This window comes from Coturnix japonica, chromosome Z (genome assembly GCF_001577835.2).
Source record: "Coturnix japonica isolate 7356 chromosome Z, Coturnix japonica 2.1, whole genome shotgun sequence".
In the NCBI taxonomy this organism is placed as follows: Eukaryota; Metazoa; Chordata; class Aves; order Galliformes; family Phasianidae; genus Coturnix; species Coturnix japonica.
Genome location: NC_029547.1, coordinates 51,512,808 through 51,526,901, shown reverse-complemented (window position 1 = coordinate 51,526,901; position 14,094 = coordinate 51,512,808). Strand labels below are relative to the sequence as shown.

General features: G+C 39.1%; 2 protein-coding genes across 2 annotated transcripts in view; one reads left to right on the top strand and one right to left on the bottom strand.

Moving 5' to 3' along the window:
• KIAA0825 (KIAA0825 ortholog) overlaps positions 1–2,529 on the bottom strand; it is a 218,328-nt gene extending 215,799 nt beyond the window's left edge. The window contains exon 1 of the mRNA XM_015849690.2: positions 2,436–2,529. The gene's annotated coding sequence lies outside the window, so the exon portion shown is untranslated. The remainder of the gene's footprint in view (positions 1–2,435) is intronic.
• Position 2,530: 1 nt separating this feature from the next.
• The window catches only part of SLF1 (SMC5-SMC6 complex localization factor 1), a 38,505-nt gene continuing 26,941 nt past the window's right edge, over positions 2,531–14,094 (top strand). The window contains 6 exon segments of the mRNA XM_032441225.1: positions 2,531–2,781; positions 2,889–3,002; positions 3,171–3,246; positions 6,139–6,382; positions 7,763–7,925; positions 13,491–13,622. Coding sequence (XP_032297116.1) covers positions 2,593–2,781; positions 2,889–3,002; positions 3,171–3,246; positions 6,139–6,382; positions 7,763–7,925; positions 13,491–13,622 — 918 coding nt within the window. The 5' untranslated portion in view covers positions 2,531–2,592.

Below are 14,094 nucleotides of genomic sequence, written 5' to 3'. Positions count from 1 at the left end.
TCACTGTTGTAGCCTATTGGTAATAATTTGCATTATTTTCTCTACACTGAGTTAGTTTCGCCTGTGGCAGTAATTGGTGAAGGATCTCCCCATACTTATATCAATCCACAAGCACTAGTTTTCACTGTATTTTCTCTCTGACCCTTCTGAGATAACTTGGATGGACCTGAGAGGAACCATGTCTCTGTAGGAAACAAAACTAAGAAAGACATAGACAGAATGAAGTCTGGTAGAGATAGGCAATGGAAACAATGAAAGTGACTTCTTTTTGTGAAAGAGTGAATGAATATATATAAGGAATTTTTTATTTTATTTTTTTTTTTTAAAGTGAAATGTCATTTGTGTAGCCCTAAAAATAATTTAAAAGCTTAAAAATTATATCTAAAACCCACCGGCCAAGAGATTTAGTTTATAATACTGAGCAACTAAACAATATATTTGACCAATACCTCGAAAGAACAAAGAAACTGAGGGGTACCGAAGAATGCTCCCACTAAACAGTCTGCCTCTTAGATTTATGAGAACTAATCTTAACTCTTGCAAATAAAAACAAACAAAGAAAAAAAAGAAAAGAACGCACACACATAAATATTAAACTACTATGATCAGATCATAGCAAGAATACAAAAGAATATACTTCAGGCTCGTTACATAAAATAGCGGAAGAGCATAATTTCAATTATGAGAATCAATGCAAGTTCCTGTAGAGTGCTGACAACTTACTGGAGAAGGTGTAAAGGTGAAACAGGTACATAATAGAGAACACAACTAATTTTCACTGTCAATCAACTAATGCAAACAATAAAAAAAGCTATTTGATTCTGTATATTCAAAGCAGATGTTAAAAGATTTTTCAGTGCCAACTAATAAACACCAATGATAGAAGTAAATGATGATTACTTCTTCATTGCGGAGTACAAAAATATAGCTCCAATGTCACAGAAACTAGACGGTAAGCACAGCAACCTAAATCTGTTTTCACTGGGTCTTCACAAGTGGTCACAGCTTTTGCATAACTTTACCCTGCTGTTATAATAGTAATGAGTATACAGACAAGATGAATGTTTTTCCCTCACACAATTATTCAATAAATGGCTGCATGTCTTATGTGTAGCATGAAGTCAAAACACTGCTTGGAACTAGGATTTACCACCATCATTTTTACTAAGTCAGTGGGGTACCAGAATATTTTATAAACAGCAGCACAAGATTCATGAAGCCACATAAATTTAATTTTCCATTTTGATCATTTGGAGCCTCAGTCAGGTTTAGAACCAGGTGTCCAATATGCAGACAAATTTTAGATGCCTAAGCCCAGTGCTTGCTTTTTGTTTCTGAGGTGTTTTTTTGCTATCCTCCTAGAACACTTATACTATATGGCAATGGCAAGTTCAAAGCCTTCCTTCTTCTAGGCTTCTGTGACAAGTACACATTACTTAAGAAAGTTCTGCCTTCCCTATCTAAATTTACACAACTTCAGAAAAGAGCAGCTGTCTCAGTGTGCAGTGAATTGTCCATTACTACCCCTGAACTTTATGGAGGGGGAGAGTGCAGCATTCAGTTTTCTAAGGAAAATAACTCAAATTGTTCTTTTTTTCTTCTTGAACACGTGCCTTTGGCTTCTCAACTGCAAGTGTAAGAAAGCAAGAACTCTACAAAGCCTATTCTATTCATTACAAAGCACTGAACTATTTCTTGTGCACAACCCACTCTGTGCATGAAGCGACACAAGGAGCCAAGCATCACGCATCACACGTTTGACAAACAACTGCCATCCTAGTACCTGTAAGTTCAAATGAGTGCTTGATGTACAATCTGAATGTTCAACTACTTTAGGAAGCTTCGTAGCTCAAAAATTAATAAATAAATAAATAAATAAATAAATGAATTCAGTAGGGGTGAGAGTTTGCCCCAACTTGTGCTGCAGCACCCAGTGCCAGTGGAATCGAGCCTTGGCAGATCCTGAGGCGCAGAGCAGGGCACAGAACACCAGCACCCCTGGGTTAGAGGCAGCATTTCCACTGCTCCTACACCGAAGTCTGCTCGGCTTCTATCAGAGTCTCCGGCAAGACCGGTTCCTACACCTGCAAACCTGCCGAGCAACGAGAGCTGTGATTTTCAGAGGCAGAAGGCACGGCCGAGCCTCTGAGGCGGCGCCAGCGTGGCTCCCAGCACAGCCCTCCCGCCCCGCCCTCCCCGTCCCTCACCCCAGCGCATGGGATGCCTGTCACCACACCGCCACCACCGCCACCTTCATCTTCTCTTCCTCCTCCTCCTCCTCCTCTCCCTCCTGCCCGCCCTGGCCCCGCCGCAGCCGCCCAAGGAGCGGGGAAGTGCGCAACGCTGTGGGCCTCGTCCGCACCGCCGTGAGGAGAGCGCTCTGCACCGCGGCTTGACCGGGCTAAGGGAAGGGTAGCCCTGCCGGGGCTACTTACCCGCCGGCCGGACCCCCCGCTCGGCTCCGCAGCGGCAACCCCAGCGACCGCGGAGCGTCAGTGACAACGGGCCGGAACGACCGCACCGCCACATCCGGGGGCGGGGCGGGGGAAGGCGGGAAGGCGGCGGGGAGCGGAGTGTCCTGCGTGAGGCGGGATGGTGCGATCCTGGCGCGCGGGCCGTGTTCGTGGGGGCGGGCGGGGAAAGGCCTCCCCCGTGAGAACGAGGAGGAGAGAGGCCCTCCGGGATCGCGCTGCGGCGGGGCCTCGGCGCCCGGCCCTGAGCGCTCGGCCTGAGGCTATCGCTGGCGGGACCTGCGACAGCGCGGCAGCTCCCAGCGTGTCGGTGGGTAGCGCGGCTCCTCGCGGTGCCGCCCGTGTCTTTGGGGGGCATGAATACGATCCTGATAACGTGTGCTCTGTGTGCTGCTCGGTCTGTTTGCCTCTTGACAGGTGGCGAGTGGCGGATGGAAACGGAGAATCCAGTTCACCGGTTTTAGAGAAAAAGAGAAGAAAGCGCTGCGGGAGATGTTACTCAGGCTGGACTGTGTTTTTGTTGATAATAAGGTATTGTTTGTCAAAGGGCGTGATGGTTAAAGCAGAAAGGGAAAGCAAACTATAAAGTAAGACACTGTGTAGTAATGTAGAGTTATGTATTAATAACAAAAGAAAAAAAAAGTAAATGTTTTCATTGATAAAACTTTTCTGTTTTGTTTTGTTTTGTTTTTTAATTAGAAATACAGCAACTGCACACATCTTATAGCGAAAAAGCTTTGTAAGAGCGAAAAGTTCCTAGCTGCCTGTGCTGCGGGTAAGTAGGTTTGCTGTAAAATTTCAAGGGCTCAAAACTAGAAAGGAACAGTTAAACTGTTTTCATTTCATGGGTTGGGAGTAAAGTTAGTGGGGACAGACTCGTTGCAGTAGTGTACAGCCACAAAATAAGTCACGTTCCACATTAAGATAGAGAAGAACTTCTTAACTGTTAGAGTAGTGGAGCACAGGAGCAAGCTGTCTGGAGAGGTGGGTGGTTGTAGAATCCCCTTCTCTGGAGATACTCAGAACCCATCTGTACACCTACCTGTGTGACCAGCTGTAGGGAAGCTGCTTGAGCAAGGGGTTTGGGATCAATCTTTAGAGGTCCCTCTCCAGCCCCTACAATTCTGTGATTCTTCAAATTACAGAAAACACCTTTTCCTCATTCTGTTACCCTTGTGTTTAAGCTTAGATTTACCTTTTTATTTTATTCCAAATTGATATCCCTTATCAAAAAGTCTTATTTATTTATTTATTTTTAATTCATCTGCACTTGTTCCTAAATAAAAGGTTTCTTATATATCAGGTACATGATGAGGCCTTATCCAAACATTACAAGTGCTTAAAAAAAGCTTCTCTGTTCATGAAGAAGTGAAATTGCTTCTGAGAGGTTCTTGGTGATATCAGGTGATAATGGTGATAATGTAGGCCAATAGTTAAATACAGAAAGAAGAGTTGAACCAACTCATTTATTATGCAGTACTCCTCAGAAAGCAGCCTTCAGAGGCTGGCCCTTATTTGAGCCCAGAGTGTCTGCACCCTGGGCCCACCTCCCTTCTGGTCTAATACAGTCTTCCAGTATCCCTGGACCAGCCACAACCCTTCACCCGGTGCCTAGTCACCAGTTTAAGCCACCACGTAATACTTTCCCTGCAACAGCTCACTTGAAAGGAGCATGGAGAAAAAATTGTAACTGATAAGTAGGTTTTTTTGTACCACACTCAATGCAACATTCATTGTTAAAGTTCACTGCTACAAAGTTTCTGCTTATACAGTGACAGGGAACTACAGGTTCTTGCTACTGACATTTTACTGACACAAGTCTCTTCTCATTCTTCTTGCTTAAAATGCTGTGGTTAAGCAACTGCATGTGCGTTTAGAATGATAGTTATTTAAGATTTGTTATAAAATATGTTCCCTGGAAGAATTTTATGATAAATTTAGAGAATCTTCTGAGCTTGAGATATTTCACACTCCGGACTTATTGACTGTTTAAATGTGATCTTTACTTTTCCCATACTGCATTATAACAAATTGGTAGGGCACTTATTGGTCAGGATTAACTTGAATTGAGGAGATTATAGACAAGTATCTAAATGTGGATTTGAGTATAAGGATACCTGAAAAATGAGTGATTTTATGTTTACACTTAGATACTATATTAGCAAGCGTTCTAAGTCATCTGCTCCTCCTCAAATTTGGAAATACACATAGATGATTACTTGTAGCAATTCAGAATTCTGATCAAACTGATATCATAGAGTAGATGATAGAACTACATTTTCATGAGAGAAAGAACGTTAAAATACAGATAAATTTCTGGTATAGTGTTTCATTTTAACTCTTGAAAACTTTACATGTTTTAGATGTCAAATCTGTCTATTTTTAATTTTAGAGATTTAAACAATTGGATACACCTACCTACTTGCTAATACGAAACCTTTGTATTTCTGTCTTTACAAACTTCTCAAGAACCTTCTAGTACTCTATCTGGAAGAGGCACTAGTTCTGCACAATCATTATTCTTGCGCTTGGTAACAGTGTGTTCATTCCTACCATAATTTTCTCCCATGATCACATTTAAACCCATCTTGGTGAATGTAAATACTGACAAGGATGCCAGTCCTCATGAAATCCCTAGCAGAACAAATTTTTGAGATTGGATTTTCAAAATGAAAAAGATTTTTAATATCCAGGTTGTGCACAGCATACCTGTTGCAGTCAGAAGTTTGCTGGGGTACCTATGCTGGGTTATATAGAAGTACCATCTGTGCATCTGCCCTGAGACGTTTTGCCAGTCAACCCTGCTGTTCTGTGAAACCAATTAGGTTCAGTTCAAGTCAATTTCTCTTTCAGTACCTTCTGTAGGTAGTATTTCAAAACAGGAGCGGGTTACTTAACCACAGCTCTTGACCTGAAACTGTAAGAATAGAGAGACACAGAGTAAAGGGGGAAGATCATTATGTGCAGTATTAGAAACATACATGCAGAAGATAAAAGAAGAGAGGTGGAGGAGGTGGAGCCAAAGGAGGAGAGGAAGAGGTTGAAAGAAAAAGACAAATGTGTAAAACAGTATCCCCCTAGTATTGGCATTTGCTATGCTTGTGGTGTTAGTAATACTGAGAATATGTAAAAGAAACAGCTTGTGTGCTAAAAACAGTCTTTATTTCTTTATTTTTAATTGTCTGAGGGGAAATATTTCTTCTGCGTATTGAATTAATACTTTAGCAAGAAAAAAAAGGCTCCCTGAATGCGCTTTGACAGCATTGTTACATATCAAAAAAGTGCATGAAACGCACTTCAGATCTGCTTAGGTAAGTCTGTAAGTGTCAACTTCTATTAAAAACAAAGGGTTCTTTATGAGAACAAAATCTGGGCTGAAATTTTCCATTTGCACATAGGCAAGTAGTTCATCTGGGAAGGGTAAAAAGGTACTTGATCATTAAAAGAAAACAAAACGATCGTTTTCAGTGGTATTGAAAGATTTCTGAATCTGGAGCGTAAAGATGAGAACTCTTGTAATAGGAAGAAGTTTTTTAAATGGTACTTATAATTCCAGTTTTTATTTGCACAAGAAAGGTTTAAGTTAATTTTATAGTAGATCTTCAGTTGATTGCTATTTGTCTGCACTAAAAAATCTTTTGTGGTTGACAGTTCATTTGCTTTTTAGGAAAGTGGATACTAACTAAGGAGTACATAATTAATAGTGCCGAAAGTGGCAGATGGCTTGATGAAACAACATACGAATGGGGATATAAAATTGAAAAAGACACCCATTATTCACCTCAAATGCAGTCTGCACCTAAAAGATGGCGCAAAGAGCTGAAAAACTCTGGTGCTCCAGGGGCATTCTACAGATGGAAAGTTATCCTCGATGTTAAGGAAGGTTACGAAGGAGTGGCACCTATTAGAAGGTAAGAAGATTTGTTTAAAAGTTTAAAATGAATGATAGTACACTTACCATATGGTTGAGCAGGTCTTTCTTCTTCCATTCCTGTTAATTTGATCCATAACAATCTCTGGCTCTTCAAACTCTCAAGTCATTTTCAGCAACATACTTCCGTAATGCTTATGAAGAAAAAAAAGGAATTCTTTAATTCTTTGATATCACTGCTTTTCTAGGTTTCTTCTACTATAGTGGTAATAGGTATTATGGTATTTTTAGCACATTGAGTAAACTGTTTACAGTGACATTCCTCATGGGACTGGGTAAATAAGTTTTCACTTTATCAGAGTACTGCTTTATTCTGTCTGCACATTGCATTCAAATGGTAGTCAGAACAACTTAACACTATCTCGATTGGAAGACCTGAGCTAGCCTTGAACTATGTCTTAAGGATCCAAACTGCTCTTATTTTATGTGTTTTACATGTATGCAAAAGCCATTTGTAGTTCTGAAGACCTAACTTTTACTGAAACATTTCTGATACAGTGTAAATGCAGATTGTTCAGAAGGGAATGGATAAAAATATGAAGGAAACAGAAAATAAATAGCAGTGTGAGAAATTTGGAACTACTTTTTTTTTTTTTTTCCCCCCCATGTTCTCTTCCCATCAGCAAGACAGGTTGAAAAGGGTTGGTTGGTTGTTTTTCTAGCTGCTTTCCAAACACCATCAGTGTGGGGATGCGTTTACTCTGTTAGAATGCACAAAAAGGTAGATGTTTTTTGCCTCTAGTGCATATTACCTTGCCACCGTAACTTTGAGGAAAAACTGGTATTTCTGTAATAGGAGAGCTTCTCCAAAAGTAATGCAACCTATTTTATTATATTGGCCCATTACGTCAGGCAGATATTGATGGTATAGCAGTAGAGGTTGTTCTTGTCCACCACTATCCTCTTACATGTTGTTGCCATGTGACAGATGGCAGCAGAGGAGCAGTCTGACCAAATGGTATCTGATGTAGAAGTACATAAGAAGCAAAGGTGGAGTCTTCCATGTTTGAAAAATGGTACCAATTCACATTCACTGATGCTTGCTGAGTGTTTAAGGAGACCAAACAGTGAATGCAATAACTTACAGATACTGTCCTCTAAAAATCTGACTTTTTAAGCCTTCTGTCAGATAAGTATGATGCTTGCACTGATTTTAATTAATAGTATTAAATTGTGAAGAGAGGGGTGTCTTGTTAAGTGTGTTCCTTCTGTTTCTTGTGGCTATTAAGCAGTTTTTTAACCTCCTGGTGAAAGTTATGTAACGTACATATGCTCTCTTGTAGTTTATAAAAATTAACGTAACTTTAAGCAGTATGAATAAAATGCAGTAAATGATGTCTCTCCAAATCTGTTTGTTTAGAGTTCTAGAAGCTGGAAAGGCGACTGTGTGCTCATCTCAGAATGTCGAGAGTGATGTTACTCATGTATTTGTCCTTAATAAATTTTTTCCTGTGCAAAAAGAAAAATGCTTATATGAAGCTCAATACTACCCTTTACAGTATGTAGGAGATTACCTTTTGGAGGTAAGTCAATTGAAAAACGTACCTAAAATCATTTGTGTTGTTACATCTTATGTCTGGTTTACTGACTCTCTAAGATGCAGTATTAATAATAATGGGGGATGTGATATGCGTTGAGATTTGATAAACTGTAATCAACTTTCAAGTACTAAGAAAAGTCATCCTAGAGCAGAGAAAGTTCAGGGGAGATCTCATCAGTGTGAATAGGTACCAGAGGGAAGAAGGACAAGGAGAACAGAGTTGGATGGGAGACAGTGGGCATAAACTGGCACAGTAGAGGTTTCCTCTGACCATCAGGCAGCACTTCTACTGTGCAAGTGGTGCTGCATTGGCACAGGCTGCCTGGAAAGGTTGTGGAATGGATCTCCCTGGAGATTCTCATTTGCTACCACTATATGGTCCTTGGCAGCATGCTTCAGGAGGGTTTGAACTAGATGGATCCAGAGATACCTTCAAGCTTGAATCATTCTGTGATTCTGTAATGCAAAAGTTGTCCTTTTCAAAGCAGTGTTTTGATTTAGTCCAGTAGAAATTACACCAAAGAAGCATGCTTCCCTCTTTTTGCTCCCTCTTTGTTTTCCTTCTTCTCTTCTATTTGGTGATATTAGTACTAGAAAAATGAATTGGATTTCAGGATGAAGTTATATATAGTTGACTGTCAGATAATCAGTTCAAGAAGTTTTCCATAAGATGCCAATAAAAATTCTACTTTTTGTTTGTATCTCCTCATTTTGGTAATTGTTTAAAACATATAGGCATGTATTTATGTCTGTTAGTCTGTGTCATAGGATGATTAAGGTTAGGAAAGACCTCTTAAGGTGATCAGCTCTGTCTAAAAGCTGATCACTACCATGCTCACCAAACTATAACCCTAAGTGCCACATCTGCATGATTTTTTTCTGTATAGGTATAAGTATTTTTTCTGGGTTTGACATACGCCATTAAATAAGGTTTTTATGGCTTCTTTATGCTGCAGTACCAATAATTTTCTAAACTAACCTCAGGTATTCTACCTTCCTATTTATAACATTACAGTCTATGGCAAAATAGTGAGATTCATTTAAGTCAAAAGAAATTTGCTTACAGTCTTTCATGGCTTGGGAAGAATTGGTGCTTGCTTATGAGCTCTCTAATGGAACTGTATGTTGGACAGACAAAATTCTTCTGCACTAGGAATCCTACAGAAGTTGCTCACCTACATTATCTTTTCTTTTAAGGCAGAAAGTGTTGCTACAGGAATTATGATTCCTGAAATAGTTATATGATCTGCTATTATTACTTATTATTACCTTTAATTTTCCCTTTATGCAGAAGGATCATTGCATGTTTGAGGACAGTTACTATAAATTGTACTAGAATGTAGGACTACTGTCCCATCAACAGATTTGCCAAGAACTTAAAGCCTAGATTACAGCCTAATTTGAAGGTAAAAGCCATACTGAAAGTCATCTTGCTGGAGAGTTTTTTGTTGAAATGACAAAGCCAGGTGAAATGTAAGATTGTTCAGAATGTGAGGTTCATCGTTCAGCTTCTAACGAAGCCGGAATAATTTAAATTTACAGTACTGAGAAAGTAAAACAAGAAAAACAACCTGATTCTGTCTTTCATCATTCCTTCTGTACTGAGAGGAAATGACATTGCTCAGTGATTTTTCTTACATGCGCAGTACTCAGTAAAACTCTTCTTTCCTATTCCCCCCTTCGAAAGTGAGAGAAGCACCTCATGATTCATAGTCCTTTGTTTACTGTGAACAGTATTATCCCTATTCTACAGTCTGTTTTTAAACAAAATTCTGTGTGGGCTGAAACATGACCTTGATCCTCATTCTCTACTGTAAGCATTCTTCTTTCCGTTCTGGACTGCTGGTCTGGGTTTTTTTTTGTTTTTTTTTTTCCTTCTTAAATCCAGGATTTATTCCTTAACTGAAGTATGCACTATTCAGATACTGATGAAAGTAGGAGTGGTGCCAATATTGCGCAACTTTATAATGAATGTGTAGAAGTCTAATGATGGCTACAGAAAGGCTAGATTTTAGATTTAAAGATACCTTGACTGCAAAGGATCAATTTGCCATTGCTTGGCATTAATGAAATGAAACCACTCAATTACTGGTTTTGAACACGGTCCTGGCAGAAGTTGATGGATTCGTTCTGTTTGGAAGGTGGATGTGAAAGAGGGTGTTTAAAATTCACCAAATGAAAAAGTAACTTTTTTAGCTTCCGTGGCTATGTATAGCATGTGTCCTTTCCCCATATAGAAAGAGTAAAATAAAGAGATTTAACTCTCTCAATTCTACTAACTGTATAAATAGTATGGCTGTAGTGTTCAGCTTGATGAAATCCTTACCTATTTTGGGTATTAGATTTCTAGTATGAATATCTACTCTTTGGCGCATTTCAGTTTGGACAAATCAACAGTTTTTAATTTTTAAAAACCAGGAAATTCTTAAGTCAACTGAAAATTATGCCATGGGAATATATTTTCTCTGAGTTGTATTCAGCTGTTCAATGTCTCAGGCATAAAATAGTAGGCTCATGTGCTAGTTTGGAACTTGAACAATAGATAGATGTTCCAGTATATCTTAAGTACAGACAAAAAGCCTTGAGGTTTTGAAAAAAACACTGTCTTGAAAGGAGCTTAGGAAAAAGCCAGATATCATCAAAGGTGCATACATGAACAGAAAACCAATCTTTCTTTTTCATAGGGGTACATTGGATGTTCTATGAAACTGTGTAGTTCCACAGTTCACAATTTCCACTTTGGTTTTTCCGGGTCCTTCAGAAAAAAACTCTTATTTAGGTCACATTGATAATGCCAAGAGAGGTGTCATGTATTTGTGTCTCTCAGGAGACAGTTTATCAACCAGGAGAGAGTCACATGGGCTATGCAGAACTTCACAACATTATGTCTTAGAAATACTTGAAGGACTGAAGAAAGTCCTTTAGATTTGTAGTTCCTCACAGTGTGAGATGATTTTAAGGAACTGCTAAAGAGAGAATGTTGCCCTTGCAAACTGGTAGATGCTAAAACTGAGCTTGCTATTAGGCAGAATCTACTTCTGAAATTGCTTTTGCTTTATCTAAAATTGTTATGAACATTATTTTCATTTTTATTTTTATTTATTTATTTATTTTTCATTTCTAGAAATACTTAGCACATATTTTACTAGAATTTAACTTCAAATGTTCCAGCTTTGTAAATCTGTAGTCCTGCTCTTTGACTGCTAATTCTGTGTGAAATAAATACTCTCCTCATAACTACACAAACGTATATCCTATGGTTTAGCACCCAAAACTGATGTTAAATTGTGAGAAGCAGCATGATATTCTTTTTTTATTTTTTTTTTAGTGGAACTGCATATAATCATAGGCATTCAGATTATTTCTGATTTTTTTTTAAAACAATGCTTTGTTTTGTCTCTTATATTTCAGTATCTGTTCTAAAATGTCAGTCTTGTAGCTCTATTGTTAAAGTACTCTGTGGGAGTATCTTCAATCCTTTAAGGTGTTGCTTGTACTGGTTCAAAATATTAAAGCATATGCATGATTTTAGAGTGCTATCCTTGTGTTTAAATACACACTATAGAAAGCTTTGTTGCCTGTGCACCGGAATTTATAACACTTTGCCAAGATGGTACTATAAATTATCTTAAATAAGTAGTTTTAGAAGTGTGTTGAAAACAATGTGCATAAAGTATCACAGGAAGTAAAGAGTAGTTAATTTGTCAGAGTAGTTCACTTATCCTTAGCTCATCAAAGCTGTTTGAAGCAATTTTACAGTGCTACACACACCAGTTACTGTCACAAACACACCTGATGTAAAAAAGACTAATTTAACTTCTTGCCAGTTACTAGGGCTGATCTGAAAGTAATGCCTCCTATTTTACTAAGCTGACCCACAATATCAAGGGTAGATGGTGGTGGTGTGGCAGTAAAGGTAGAACTTTACCACCGGTATCCCATTACACTTTGTTGCGATGTGACTGATGGGAGCAGAGTGGCAATCTGACAGAATAACGTCTGATTGGGAAGTGTGAAGGAAGCAAAGGAGTTACATTGAATTCCTCCATGTGGAAAAAATGGCACCCACTGACACTGATGCTTGCGGATCATTGATGGAGCTCAAACAGTGAATGTGAGCACAGTAATGTGTGAACACAGTGGTGTGTTTCAGCAGTGGTGGCAGTGGGTGAGTGCAGATGGTTATAAGCACAGCAGGCAGGCTCTTGTTCATTGCCAGTGATAATCCATAGGTAATGGTGGTGTCTGTATTGAAAAATAGTGTTTTGTAGTTAAGGATTTTGTCAAGTAGTGTTCTTGTGCGCTTTGCATCTGTTGTAGTTTCCATAGCAGTTAAGAAGAAGCATTACTTTTGGAGCAACCTACACAATAGAGTAAAATAATGAGAGACAACATCTTCACCCCACTCATCTCTTCTTCTTGCATCGAGCTTCACTCTTGAATCTTCTGCCTCTTTTCTTTGGAGCGCACTTGGGTGGGGAGCATGTGCTTAGGCTGTAATATTTTGTCTCTCTTGTTCTTTGTGCCCCCTGAGGACCCTCCAGTGGGATGCAGACCTTCTCAAGCTGCTCCAGTATGGATCCTTCCCATACGGTGCAAGTCTTTAGGAACAGATGGCTGCAGCTTGGATCCCTCAAAGGCTGCAGTTCCTGCTAGGAAGTTTCTTGGGTTCTTCCATGGGGTGCGCTTGGAGATCTGAATTCTATGGTTCTAGTTTGTTTAGAATTCTGTGATTCTGTCTGCTCCACACAGTGCCCATAGGCTGCTGGTGGACAGCATGCTTCTCCTGGGCTGTAGGAAGCTTCTGCTTCATGCCTGGAGCAACTCCTCTTTCTGCACTGACCTTGTAGGATTTCTTCTCTCCCATTTCTCATCCCATCTCTTCTAGATGACATTTCACAGTAGTTTTCTACTTTCCTAATTATGTTATCACTGAGGGCTCAGCCCAAGTAGCAGTGAGTTTGTATTGGAACAGCTGGAGCTGGCTCTGATGTGACAAGGTGCAGCTTCTTCTCTGTCTGCTCTCACAGTGGCCACACCTGCAGCTGTCCATGCTAACAAAATCTAACCATGTTAACTCAAAGCAACCTAAAATGAAGAAGCTATTTTATTCTTAGTCTGTTAACGTAAAAGAACCCACAAGTTCTAAAATTCGAATTGCTAGCTTTGTACATCCTTAAAGATAACAACTAATAGAAAAGATGTGATTTTAGTTTTTGAGAAGTCCTGAAAGGAAACTATTATGGAAGTAGCTCTTGTTTCAGTAGCACAGATGGGCCACAGTTAAAGTTATTTATAATAAGAATTATAATAACCAATAGAATAACTTCCATTGGTAGCTCTCATGCTGTAGCTGCCTATGACATCAGTGATGTGTTTCAACAGCTGTCTGTGGGTCTGATAGTGTAAACCCTCAAATTTGAATTAGCACGCATGTAAAGTGATTTTACAATAGTCTGTAAGAACACATTTCAGCACATAAAAAGTATTTAAAAGCATTAGTTTTGAAATTAAAAAGTGATGTTTTGTTTTGCTTTGCTTTGCTTAGAAGGATATACAAAATACTGAAGTTACCCAAATTAATGGTTGTCTGCCAGCACAAGAAACTGACCAAAACAAGTCTAACATGCAGCTTATTGAAATGAAAAATGCTGTGATCAGGCATATGTATTTTGTTGAGGTAAGTGACATTTAGTTAATGCTTTCTTACCATAAATTGTGAAATGTATATAATGAAATTTCAGTATAGATGCTGAGCTAATTAACTAGTAATTTGACCATCTTCTGTAGTAGTAATGCCTTTTAATAATTATTTATTTACTACATCTACCATTAGCCAAAATAAAATTTAATAGTGGTAATAGATATATGTGGTTTTGTGAAAGATGTAGACTTTGAAATCTTGGTACTTCCCCAGTCTTCTTGCTGGCAGGGCAGTGAAAGAAGAGAAAGAGACCTTGACACTGTACTAGCACTGTTCATCAAGGGCTAACACCCAGGCAGGCTCTCAGCCCTATTTTGGTTACAAATTCACTATATCATAGCATGCTATAAAATACTGCGTTTTGTTTTGGACGCCTCAGTACAGAAAGGACATTGAGGTGCTGGAGCAGACCCAAAGAAGGGCAACAAAGCTTGTGAAGGTCTTGGAG